This window comes from Ylistrum balloti, unplaced genomic scaffold (genome assembly GCF_031769215.1).
Source record: "Ylistrum balloti isolate Yb309-2 unplaced genomic scaffold, AGI_CSIRO_Ybal_v1 Utg369856, whole genome shotgun sequence".
Classification (NCBI taxonomy): domain Eukaryota; kingdom Metazoa; phylum Mollusca; class Bivalvia; order Pectinida; family Pectinidae; genus Ylistrum; species Ylistrum balloti.
The window spans coordinates 394313-408656 of NW_026782006.1; the positions used below are offsets into that span (position 1 = coordinate 394313).

A 14344-nucleotide genomic window follows, 5' to 3' on the forward strand; every position below is an offset into this window, starting at 1 on the left:
GTAAACCAGTTAGCTTGAAGGTTGTAATAACTAAGAAATTTCCTGCTTTTTTTGACAGCATGGAAACACTGCTCTACACGAGGCTGCCTGGAATGGATACAGTGCTGCACTGGAACTCCTCATCAAACACAACTGTAATGTTGTAGTTACTAACAAGGTAGGGTTATCTCCCTTGTCATAACCTATATTTTAGACTTCTGATAGAATGTGTAGATTGATTAAGAAATCTCAAATCTTTGATAAAATATCCTGTTCGATATATTGATTATGAAAGATAGACATATATCTCTTTCAGTCATTTTCTCTCCTTTACTTTTAAAATGACCCTAATTGGATACCTGTCACAGGTGAAACTTTATCCATGGTCTACTGTTTGTTTTCCATTAGGCGGGCTTCACTTCCCTACATCTTGCAGCACAGAACGGACATAACCAGAGTACACGTGTCCTGTTGTATGGGGGCTGTAACCCAGACCTCAAAAATAATGTAAGTATAATGTGCTATCAGTCTCAGTGTCAGAAGGCAACAATAAGAGTACATAGTGTCATTCAGAAAATAGTCTTCACAACTGCTAATATTTTCTGTATTTGGGCTTATGCAACTTAATAGAACTAATTGTGTTCTGGCTCCATAAATAGATCGTTGGTTGGTTACAGGTTTCTTTACTGATTCACTGTTCATGTATAATTTCTGCTGGGGGGAGTGACTTCTATCCTTTCATGAGGGGGTGACCTATGTCTCCTCATGAAAGGGTGACTTCTATCCTTCCATGAGGGGGTGACCTGTATCCTTACATGAGGGGGTGACTTGTATCCTTCCATGAAAGGGTGGCTTGTATCCTTACATGAGGGGGTGACTTGTATCCTTCCATGTAAGGGTGACTTTTATCCTTACATGAAAGGGTGACTTGTATCCTTCCATGAAAGGGTGACTTGTATCCTTACCTGAAAGAGTGACTTGTATCCTTACATGAAAGGGTGACTTGTATCCTTCCATGAAAGGGTGGCTTGTATCCTTACATGAGGGGGTGACTTGTATCCTTCCATGAAAGGGTGGCTTGTATCCTTACATGAGGGGGTGACTTGTATCCTTCCATGTAAGGGTGACTTTTATCCTTACATGAAAGGGTGACTTGTATCCTTCCATGAAAGGGTAGCTTGTATCCTTCCATGAAAGGGTGACTTGTATCCTTACATGAGGGGGTGAGTTGTATCCTTCCATGAAAGAGTGGCTTGTGTCTTTCCAATTCTGAGGTTCATTGATGAAACAACCCCTAGTTAAAGGAAGTGACATGGAGACAGTAAACCTGTAACCAACCACATTTGTTCCATTTAGCAATAAGAGGAGACTGACCAGCCAACTGTATTATGTATGTTTAATTTCCAGTATGGTGATTCCTCTATCCACACGGCAGCTCGATATGGACATGCTGGGGTCACACGTATTCTCATTAGTGCTAGATGTTGTTTGAACTTACAAAATAAGGTGAGTGGTGATTCTGGTCAGTAAGGTATATGAGGATAATCTGATATTGATAGCAAACTTAACTAATTCTTTATTCATATACGGTACTCTTCTTGAAAAATGTTTTTTTGTTGAACATATAAATTCACTGACAGAGGATGTAGGGTCTCTGTGGTACGTTATCACTAACAGAGGATGTAGGGTCTCTGTGGTATGTTAACACTGACAGAGGATGTAGGGTCTCTGTGGTACGTTATCACTGACAGAGGATGTAGGGTCTCTGTGGTACGTTATCACTGACAGAGGATGTAGGGTCTCTGTGGTACGTTATCACTGACAGAGGATGTAGGGTCTCTGTGGTACGTTATCACTGACAGAGGATGTAGGGTCTCTGTGATACGTTATCACTGACAGAGGATGTAGGGTCTCTGTGGTACGTTATCACTAACAGAGGATGTAGGGTCTCTGTGGTACGTTATCACTGACAGAGGATGTAGGGTCTCTGTGTTAGATTATCACTGACAGAGGATGTAGGGTCTCTGTGGTACGTTATCACTAACAGAGGATGTAGGGTCTCTGTGGTATGTTAACACTGACAGAGGATGTAGGGTCTCTGTGGTACGTTATCACTGACAGAGGATGTAGGGTCTCTGTGGTACGTTATCACTGACAGAGGATGTAGGGTCTCTGTGGTACGTTATCACTGACAGAGGATGTAGGGTCTCTGTGGTACGTTATCACTGACAGAGGATGTAGGGTCTCTGTGATACGTTATCACTGACAGAGGATGTAGGGTCTCTGTGGTACGTTATCACTAACAGAGGATGTAGGGTCTCTGTGGTACGTTATCACTGACAGAGGATGTAGGGTCTCTGTGATACATTATCACTGACAGAGGATGTAGGGTCTCTGTGGTACGTTATCACTAACAGAGGATGTAGGGTCCCTGTGGTACGTTATCACTGACAGAGGATGTAGAGTCCTGTGGTACGTTATCACTGATAGAGGATGTAGAGTCCTGTGGTACGTTATCACTGACAGAGGATGTAGGGTCTCTGTGGTACGTTATCATTGACAGAGGATGTAGGGTCCCTGTGGTACGTTATCACTGACAGAGGATGTAGAGTCCTGTGGTACGTTATCACTGATAGAGGATGTAGGGTCTCTGTGGTACGTTATCACTGACAGAGGATGTAGAGTCCTGTGGTACGTTATCATTGACAGAGGATGTAGGGTCTCTGTGATACGTTATCACTGACAGAGGATGTAGATCTCTGTGGTACATTATCACTGACAGAGGATGTAGGGTCCCTGTGGTACCTTATCACTGACAGAGGATGTAGAGTCCTGTGGTACATTATCACAGACAGAGGATGTAGGGTCTCTGTGGTACATTATCACTAACAGAGGATGTAGGGTCTCTGTGGTACATTATCACTGACAGAGGATGTAGGGTCCCTGTGGTACATTATCACTGACAGAGGATGTAGGGTCCTGTGGTACATTATCACAGACAGAGAATGTAGGGTCTCTGTGGTACATTATCACTGACAGAGGATGTAGAGTCCTGTGGTACATTATCACAGACAGAGAATGTAGGGTCTCTGTGGTACATTATCACTAACAGAGAATGTAGGGTCTCTGTGGTACATTATCACTGACAGAGGATGTAGAGTCCTGTGGTACATTATCACAGACAGAGAATGTAGGGTCTCTGTGGTACATTATCACTAACAGAGAATGTAGGGTCTCTGTGGTACATTATCACTAACAGAGAATGTAGGGTCTCTGTGGTACGTTATCACTGACAGAGGATGTAGAGTCCTGTGGTACGTTATCACTGACAGAGGATGTAGGGTCTCTGTGGTACGTTATCATTGACAGAGGATGTAGGGTCCCTGTGGTACGTTATCACTGACAGAGGATGTAGAGTCCTGTGGTACGTTATCACTGATAGAGGATGTAGGGTCTCTGTGGTACGTTATCACTGACAGAGGATGTAGAGTCCTGTGGTACGTTATCATTGACAGAGGATGTAGGGTCTCTGTGATACGTTATCACTGACAGAGGATGTAGATCTCTGTGGTACATTATCACTGACAGAGGATGTAGGGTCCCTGTGGTACCTTATCACTGACAGAGGATGTAGAGTCCTGTGGTACATTATCACAGACAGAGGATGTAGGGTCTCTGTGGTACATTATCACTAACAGAGGATGTAGGGTCTCTGTGGTACATTATCACTGACAGAGGATGTAGGGTCCCTGTGGTACATTATCACTGACAGAGGATGTAGGGTCCTGTGGTACATTATCACAGACAGAGAATGTAGGGTCTCTGTGGTACATTATCACTGACAGAGGATGTAGAGTCCTGTGGTACATTATCACAGACAGAGAATGTAGGGTCTCTGTGGTACATTATCACTAACAGAGAATGTAGGGTCTCTGTGGTACATTATCACTAACAGAGGATGTAGGGTCCCTGTGGTAGATTGTAACTCTTGGAAATTGTTGTCTGAGGAGCTTAGTCACCACAAAATATTAATTAGGTTATCTTTCACTTATATCTTCTTTTTTAGCCCACCATCATCAGATGGTGGGGTATTCAAATCGCCCTGCGTCCGTGGTCCGTTGTCCGTCCGTCCGTAAACAATTCTTGTTACTGCTATTTCTGGAAAAGTGCCAAATGGATCTTTCTCAAATTTCATATACAGGTTCCCCTTGGTCCCTAGTTGTGCATTGTACCTTTGTTGGACTGATTCGAATGCAAGATGGCCGACAGGTGGCCATCTTGGATTTTGGAAGTAAAAGTTTGTTACCGCTATTTCTGGGAAAGTACTTTTTGGATCTTTCTCAAATTTCATATGCAGTTTCCCCTTGGTCCCTAGTTGTGCATTGTACCTTTTTTGGACTGATTTGAAATCAAGGTGGCCCACAGGCTGCCATCTTGGATTTTGGATGTAAAAGTTTGTTACTGCTATTTCTTGGAAAGTACTGGATGGATCCTTCAGATATTTCATAGATATTGGTTTCCTTTGGTCCCTAGTTGTGCATTGTACCTTTTTTGGACTGATTTGAAATCAAGGTGGCCCACAGGCCGCCATCTTGGATGTCAACAGTAATACAGCACAAGCATATTGTCCATTATCCACCTGTAACTGACTGCTATCTAATAATACTTTGGGATCTTTTTCAAATGATATTTGCTAATAAGTGCTTAATAAAAATATCTTGTGCCATCATTGAGTACATTCAATGAAGACCAGTTCATGAACATTTACAACACCTGTAACAAACAAAAAAAAAATAAACAAATCTTCAAGAAATGAAAATAGATCCTCAAATGGTGGGCGCCAAGATCCCTCTGGTTATTTATTGATTTTGGTAAACGACTGAATACCTGGTAAGCAATGATGTCAGGTGTATTAAGTAATATATCTGTAACTTCCTCTTACCTGTATTATTGTCTAGTTACCTGTAATTAATCATTACCAGTTACCTGTAATTAATCATTACCAGTTACCTGTAATTAATCATAACCAGCTACCTGTAATTAATCATTACCAGCATCATTACCAGTTACCTTCGTTATCTCAGTTTTAAACATCACTACAAATGGTATCCTTGTATAATCAACCAGGCAGTGGTAGTTAAAAAAAAATCAAATGTGATCATTTGATCTCAAGGTCAAGAGAAACATGTAACAGGTTGTGAAAGACTCTCCAGGGACTGTTAAATAACCTTCAAACTAACTTCAGAGGAAAACACAAATTATATATTGATAACTTAACAGAGATTTATGGCAGAGCTAGAAAAAATCTGGTCGGGTGATAACCTCTCAGCATTTTGATCAGTTGAACAGACGCAGAACTATAATTGGTGTAAATTGATGTCTTTGTTCGTAGACTGTGTGGGGTTGTGTTGTTGTGATGATATCATAGAACATCAATTACTTCACGTCTTTACTTCATTGATCAGCTGTATAATTTGTTCAGTCTACATCATCATCAGTGAATTTGTCAGCAGGTAGACCACAAAACACTTCATACCGTTCTACCATACAAATCTTTTCTATGCCACTTGTTTAAAAAAGGAAGTTTGTAAAAGTTCATAGTGTTCACAGCTGAGTGACCATTTAATTTAATCAATAAACAACAAACAGCAGACAAAAGCATCAGAGTTATGGGCAGGAAAAGTTAAACGACACTTTGTCAGGCTAAGTGATCAAATTTCATTGAATTGTGTAATCTAACGTGGATCATAAATTGTATACTGGGACATATGATAGGCTCTCGGCTGGTTTTCATAACTCAAACTGAATCAAACAATAGACTTGATGGTGCAGACAATAAAAATGTGATATATGAAGGGAGTTTTGTATGACAAATTTTTTACAATAAATATTGTATGGTATGTTGATGATTATATGGAAAAAATGAGAAATATTTTAGTTTTAATTCTGTTATATCATTTTAAAAAAAATGTGCTGTGATGAATCTGGATTGCTGTGAATTTTTCTATTAAATGGGACAGAATGATAAATATCAATATCAGACAATGAGGGACAGCATTGTTGTACAAAATGTATTCTTCTCTTTGTTCATTGTACTCGGGAGAAAAGAAAACCATTTTAAATATTATTATGAGTTTTTGTATCCAGCAGAGGGAGTTAATAGAGCATTTCTTTTGGATGTGAATCTATTTTGTATTTTTATTTTCTAAAATCATTGTTAGGGAAAGAATCAGATGTGAAATTTATTAAAATGAGGAAAAGTCAAGAGGTGATAAGAATATGATACATTACTTACTGGGTAAATAGCTCTATATTGTGATTTATATATGGAAGAATTTGGTAGTGATCTTGACAAGTGCTTTAGACTTAATTGATAGTAGTGTACTTACATCTTGGGCTATTTCGTACAAGAGTAAAAGTCATTGTGTCATAAGAAATTGAACTTTTTGAACTACTGGTCAAATCTTTTATTTTTGTTTGTTGTCTTCTACTGTAAAAAATTATGAAAAGGAGTCATCTCTCCTTTTGCGACAAAATCCTGATGTAATAATTATTGTCTTTAAACAATGTCTGAGACATAGTTGTGTGATATTAATTAACCCTTTTTCTATTACCTAGAACGGGGACACAGCATTACATATTGCAGCAGCACTGAAGCGACGTAAGATTGCCAAACTTTTAGTAGAAGCTGGGATAGACGTTTTTATAAAGAATAAGGTAAGGATCAACATGGGCTATATAATCAACGTACTGGATTTCTGTAAAACAACACAGATGTCAGACTTGATGACAAAACAATTATGTCCTTGTTCATTTAAAAAACAGGACATATTCGAGAAAATAAATTTTATGAAAACTACAATCAGATGGAGTACACAGTAAGCCATTTTAATGATTATGGTAAAAAAACATGGTTTGAGTATTTAACCAAGTTTTTCTTTATAATCCTGTATTAAGTCTGACGCTGTCTCAAAAGACAAGTCAGTTGATTGTTAGGTACAGGGCATCTGATGTCAAAAGAATATATCGTCCATATAAAATATGCTGCACAACCTCAAGGTATTTTAAATAGCTGTTTTACCAGGTAAATCACCAATATAAAAACATGCTGCCCGACCCCTGGGGATGAATGTCTATACTAATGACCTGTATAAAACATTATTCCTGACCCCCCGGGCAGTTTGGTACATCAATGATACTGTGACATTGTCCATAGTTGTAAGGAACATGTAACCGTTACCTGTATTTCTGTGATGTTAAAAAGTGATTGTCTCCAACTGGAGGCAAATAAAATCTATAACAGTGCTGACCCCTGGGCTGTTACTCCAGAGTCTAATCAAGTAGAAATCAGAAATAAAAAAACAAATTGATGTCGCTCGCAGGAATCTCCGCACATGTTGTTGATCGACATTTTGTACTAGTCTTTTGATACCCCGGTACAATTGAAGATCCCGTTTTTTGTTTATCGACTAAAATAAATTTTATGAATTACTGTCAGAGTTTATTGATATATAGTGATATAAGTGGATATTTCTACCTAAAAGTACTGTCATGTACCTAGTGTTGGTTGTAAGTTGCTAGAAGGTATTTACTGTGGATCAGTCTCTGTCATTTAGCAATGTACTGATGATTCCTGAAGGATGACAAACACAGAATTCTATAAGTGTTTAAAAGCAAAGTCTAGGATATCTAAAGTGCCAGCTGTGGTTTCTATATATATTAAGGTATTAAATTCTTGTACATTTATCTCACAGAGTATTTGGAGTTAGACTGGAATACCTAAATCTTTGACCTTTCAAGCAATATTTTGTCAGAAGTGCCTCAGAAGTGTCAGTAACAGACCAGAGTCTGTTTTATTTAATGTTAGGAAGATAATGTCTCATGACTCCTGGTTTTAAATGTGTAACAGTGATTCATACTGTTGGTGAGATGAATCAATTTGATTGATGGTTAGTCGTTTTAACTCTATGACCAATCGATCATGATTTTTCTGATAAATCAATATTTGATTATTACATAACACAAAGCTTTAAAGGGTTGTGGAGACAGACCTGAAAAATTGATGAAATGAGTGATTTTACAATTGTGATGAATCCTTATCAGATTATGTAAATGATAAAGAAACAAGTACTAATTAAAACTAATAATGATGTAAGGAAATGTAATTATCATATTTATCCGAGAAAAAAAGAAATCATGTATATAACTGTCAAATTAAAATTAATTAAATCAGATTTAAACTTTTCAATTAAAAATCTTTTATAATCAGGGAATAAGGATGTTTTGTTACTTTGCGTAAATCATGATGTTGTCAAGTCATAAGTATTGTTCATGCACTTTGTCCCTCGTAGAAACTTTTAAAAATGAGAGTTTAAGTATTGACTCAAAAAGTTCATAATTCAGTAATTTTTAAAAATAACTCATTGTGATTTAGGAGTCATTATCATGGTAAAGGTAGAAAACAGCTGTGAAGATAATTATTTTGTTGTCTTTTCTTATCAATCGTAAGCTTAGCTTCATTCCATTTACCTTCAATGTGCTGACTGGTGATTTAATTTAAATCTATGTTTGTAAGTGCCTAGTGGATATTGATTAATAGGTATGAAATCACAGTGAATAGGACTACAGGTGTGTTTGAATTTAGATAAATTGTTTCTCTGTAGACATAGAAAATAAGAACAGATTAGTGATTTGTTACACAGAAATGTACAAGTCTCCAGTTACATCTGTTTGTCTCATAGTTACACAGAAATGTACAAGTCTCCAGCTACATCTGTTTGTCTCATAGTTACACAGAAATGTACAAGTCTCCAGCTACATCTGTTTGTCTCATAGTTACACAGAAATGTACAAGTCTCCAGCTACATCTGTTTGTCTCATAGTTACACAGAAATGTACAAGTCTCCAGCTACATCTGTTTGTCTCATAGTTACACAGAAATGTACAAGTCTCCAGCTACATCTGTTTGTCTCATAGTTACACAGAAATGTACAAGTCTCCAGCTACATCTGTTTGTCTCATAGTTACACAGAAATGTACAAGTCTCCAGCTACATCTGTTTGTCTCATAGTTACACAGAAATGTACAAGTTTACATCTGTTTGTCTCATAGTTACACAGAAATGTACAAGTCTCCAGCTACATCTATTTGTCTCATAGTTACACAGAAATGTACAAAGTCTCCAGCTACATCTGTTTGTCTCATAGTTACACAGAAATGTACAAGTCTCCAGCTACATCTGTTTGTCTCATAGTTACACAGAAATGTACAAGTCTCCAGCTACATCTGTTTGTCTCATAGTTACACAGAAATGTACAAGTCTCCAGCTACATCTGTTTGTCTCATAGTTACACAGAAATGTACAAGTCTCCAGCTACATCTGTTTGTCTCATAGTTACACAGAAATGTACAAGTCTCCAGCTACATCTGTTTGTCTCATAGTTACACAGAAATGTACAAGTCTCCAGCTACATCTGTTTGTCTCATAGTTACACAGAAATGTACAAGTCTCCAGTTACATCTGTTTGTCTCATAGTTACACAGAAATGTACAAGTCTCCAGCTACATCTGTTTGTCTCATAGTTACACAGAAATGTACAAGTCTCCAGCTACATCTGTTTGTCTCATAGTTACACAGAAATGTACAAGTCTCCAGCTACATCTGTTTGTCTCATAGTTACACAGAAATGTACAAGTCTCCAGCTACATCTATTTGTCCCATAGTTACACAGAAATGTACAAGTCTCCAGCTACATCTGTTTGTCTCATAGTTACACAGAAATGTACGAGTCTCCAGCTACATCTGTTTTGTCTCATAGTTACACAGAAATGTACGAGTCTCCAGCTACATCTGTTTGTCTCATAGTTACACAGAAATGTACAAGTCTCCAGCTACATCTGTTTGTCTCATAGTTACACAGAAATGTACAAGTCTCCAGCTACATCTGTTTTGTCTCATAGTTACACAGAAATGTACAAGTCTCCAGCTACATCTGTTTGTCTCATAGTTACACAGAAATGTACAAGTCTCCAGCTACATCTGTTTTGTCTCATAGTTACACAGAAATGTACAAGTCTCCAGCTACATCTGTTTTGTCTCATAGTTACACAGAAATGTACAAGTCTCCAGCTACATCTGTTTTGTCTCATAGTTACACAGAAATGTACAAGTCTCCAGCTACATCTGTTTTGTCTCATAGTTACACAGAAATGTACAAGTCTCCAGCTACATCTGTTTGTCTCATAGTTACACAGAAATGTACAAGTCTCCAGCTACATCTGTTTGTCTCATAGTTACACAGAAATGTACAAGTCTCCAGCTACATCTGTTTTGTCTCATAGTTACACAGAAATGTACAAGTCTCCAGCTACATCTGTTTGTCTCATAGTTACACAGAAATGTACAAGTCTCCAGCTACATCTGTTTTGTCTCATAGTTACACAGAAATGTACAAGTCTCCAGCTACATCTGTTTTGTCTCATAGTTACACAGAAATGTACAAGTCTCCAGCTACATCTGTTTTGTCTCATAGTTACACAGAAATGTACAAGTCTCCAGCTACATCTGTTTTGTCTCATAGTTACACAGAAATGTACAAGTCTCCAGCTACATCTGTTTGTCTCATAGTTACACAGAAATGTACAAGTCTCCAGCTACATCTGTTTTGTCTCATAGTTACACAGAAATGTACAAGTCTCCAGCTACATCTGTTTGTCCCATAGTTACACAGAAATGTACAAGTCTCCAGCTGTTTGTCCCATAGTTACACAGAAATGTACAAGTCTCCAGCTACATCTGTTTGTCCCATAGTTACACAGAAATGTACAAGTCTCCAGCTGTTTGTCCCATAGTTACACAGAAATGTACAAGTCTCCAGCTACATCTGTTTGTCTCATAGTTACACAGAAATGTACAAGTCTCCAGCTGTTTGTCCCATAGTTACTAAGTGGATCACAACGTCCTGGAGAATAGCATTATGGGAAAATGTATCGGAATTCCTCTTACATATAAAATATGATATTAGTAAGTTATTAATCATGTTACCACAACACTGACATTCGTCTCACCAGACACAGGTGATGGAAAACCTGTCAACCAACCAATTATTATGGACAAAGTTTTTACCTAACTTTCTTTTTCTGTTTTTGTTTTTTGTTTTATTTTTTTATAAATCCACTCAGTAAAAAATTTTTTAAGAAGAAATGAATAAACGGTAATTTTTAAAAATTTTGATCGAAGAAAATAATGAATTTGTGCAATTTAGAAATTGATTTTTCTGTTTCATCATCAGGACAATGATTTGTGTAAGTTGATAAATCAAAAGAAATTTTACTTTATATGAAAGGCTTTGGAATTTTCAATTGTTATAAAAAATATTCTTGTATATAAACTTGATTTGATGATAAAATTGTGGACAGTTCGAAAAGTTTATTGCGACAGTTTAGCCCTGACTTCAAATATTGTCATCAATTCAATTTATTGACATCTACTTTACATTCAAGTGTGCTTGTTAAGTCAATAACTTATTGTGGAAGATAAGTGAAAGGCAGACCACTTTGATATTGAAACATGTCCCTGGATAATGTACCGATTGGGGGTGTGATAGTGTATTAGATAAAGGATTTAAGGCAGTAAAATGTCGGAATGAATTCATATCGATAGTACCACCATAGCACAGATAAAATACAGTTTGATAACATATAACACACACTCTCACAAAACAATTACTGATCAGGAATTGTCAGGTAAAATACAGGTAGAGCTTGATAACATATAACACTCTCACAAAACAATTACTGATCAGGAATTGTCAGGTAAAATACAGGTACAGCTTGATAACATATAACACACACTCTCACAAAACAATTACTGATCAGGAATTGTCAGGTAAAATACAGGTAAAGCTTGATAACATATAACACACACTCTCACAAAACAATTACTGATCAGGAATTGTCAGGTAAAATACAGGTAAAGCTTGATAACATATAACACTCTCACAAAACAAAATACAGGTAAAGCTTGATAACATATAACACACACTCTCACAAAACAATTACTGATCAGGAATTGTCAGGTAAAATACAGGTAAAGCTTGATAACATATAACACACACTCTCACAAAACAATACTGATCAGGAATTGTCTCGCTTGATAACATATAACACTCTCACAAAACAATAACTGATCAGGAATTGTCAGGTAAAATACAGGTAAAGCTTGATAACATATAACACACACTCTCACAAAACAATTACTGATCAGGAATTGTCAGGTAAAATACAGGTAAAGCTTGATAACATATAACACTCTCACAAAACAATTACTGATCAGGAATTGTCAGATAAAATGAATTAAGTGACTTTCTTTCATTGTAGCAAACAGAGACTGCCATTGATGTGGCCAGGCGAAAGGAACATCCGGAGATCATCCTCATTGTTACATCTTTCTCAAGGGTAGGTCCTTATACACAGGTTATTAGATTAGACAATGTCCTTGTATATAGATCTTCTCTTATGGCACTAGGGAAATTAAACACGGGTTGTCTATTTAAAGAAAAAAAGTAATACAGTTAAAAAAAATAGACATTTTCATTTTTGTCAATGTGTGTTTTACCGTTTGATGGTCCTAATGACCTTCTATGTGTTGACTGGCCATTAAAAATGTTATAATAATGATAATGTTTCTTTGTTTTTATTTTACTTTGGAAAGTAAATCTTCAATGGGATAAAAATCTAGCTCATTATACATGAACAAGGAAATTTGTAATTTTTTTTGCTTCTGTGAAATTTTGCCTTTATACCATATAGCTGTAGAAACTGAACATATTTTTATCGTCTTTAGTCTAAGACTCCTAAGAGCCAGAAGGAGGTCAACTTTAAGGATGTACCAGGCAATAATTTGGAAGGGCCAGTGGTAGTGCCAGATGAGGATGCACCAATCAAAACAGACAAACCCTCGAAGGAGAAATCCAAGTTTTTCTTCTTTAAGAAAAAGAAGAAGGTATTTGTATGTCTCAGTTATTCTGGATATTTATTTAAATTTTATTTTACAAAGTTCCTCTGGTTTTCAGGTTGTCCTAGATTTGTATCAAAGTAGCAAGTACCTGATACAGTTAAAATGTTTCTGTTATTCAGTAATCTTTTAAAGTTGTCTTCTTTATATACAATTAAAAAACATATAACAGTGGGAGGACGTGTCACAGTAGTGGGGGGACGTGTTACAGCAGTGGGAGGATGTGTTACAGTAGTGGGAGGACGTGTTACAGCAGTGGGAGGATGTGTTACAGTAGTGGGAGGATGTGTTACAGTAGTGGGAGAACGTGTTACAGTAGTGGGGGGATGTGTTACAGTAGTGGGAGAACGTGTTACAGTAGTGGGGGGATGTGTTACAGTATTGGGAGAATGTGTTACAGTAGTGGGAGGATGTGTTACAGTAGTGGGAGAACGTGTTACAGTAGTGGGGGGACGTGTTACAGTAGTGGGGGGATGTGTTACAGTATTGGGAGGACGTGTTACAGTAGTGGGAGGACGTGTTACAGTAGTGGGGGGATGTGTTACAGTAGTGGGAGAACGTGTTACAGTAGTGGGAGGAGGTTGTGTTTCAGTAGTGGAAGGACGTGTTAAGCAGTGGGAGGAAGTGTTACAGTAGTGGGGGGACGTGTTACAGTAGTGGGGGGAGGACGTGTTACAGTAGTGGGGGGATGTGTAACAGTAGTGGGGGGATGTGTTACAGTATTGGGAGGACGTGTTACAGTAGTGGGAGGACGTGTTACAGTAGTGGGGGGATGTGTTACAGTAGTTGGAGAACGTGTTACAGTAGTGGGAGGAGGTTGTGTTTCAGTAGTGGAAGGACGTGTTAAGCAGTGGAAGGACGTGTTAAGCAGTGGGAGGATGTGTTACAGTAGTGGGAGAACGTGTTACAGTAGTGGGGGGATGTGTTACAGTATTGGGAGGATGTGTTACAGTAGTGGGAGGACGTGTTACAGTAGTGGGGGGACGTGTTACAGTAGTGGGGGGATGTGTTACAGTATTGGGAGGACGTGTTACAGTAGTGGAAGGACGTGTTACAGTAGTGGGGGGATGTGTTACAGTAGTGGGAGAACGTGTTACAGTAGTGGGAGGAGGTTGTGTCAGTAGTGGAAGGACGTGTTAAGCAGTGGGAGGAAGTGTTACAGTAGTGGGGGGACGTGTTACAGTAGTGGGAGGACGTGTTACAGTAGTGGGAGGATGTGTTACAGTAGTGGGAGGACGTGTTACAGTAGTGGGGGGACGTGTTACAGTAATGGGAGAACGTGTTAAAGTAATGGGAGAACGTGTTACAGTATTGGGAGGACGTGTTACAGTAGTGGGAGGACGTGTTACA

The 14344-nt window shown here is 38.0% G+C and overlaps 1 protein-coding gene across 1 annotated transcript in view; it reads left to right on the forward strand.

The window, feature by feature from the left end:
• LOC132545757 (uncharacterized) overlaps positions 1 to 14344 on the forward strand; it is an 85621-nt gene that overhangs the window by 67785 nt on the left and 3492 nt on the right. The window contains exons 5-10 of the mRNA XM_060209445.1: positions 59 to 157; positions 388 to 486; positions 1387 to 1485; positions 6598 to 6696; positions 12358 to 12435; positions 12824 to 12982. Coding sequence (XP_060065428.1) covers positions 59 to 157; positions 388 to 486; positions 1387 to 1485; positions 6598 to 6696; positions 12358 to 12435; positions 12824 to 12982 — 633 coding nt within the window. The remainder of the gene's footprint in view (positions 1 to 58; positions 158 to 387; positions 487 to 1386; positions 1486 to 6597; positions 6697 to 12357; positions 12436 to 12823; positions 12983 to 14344) is intronic.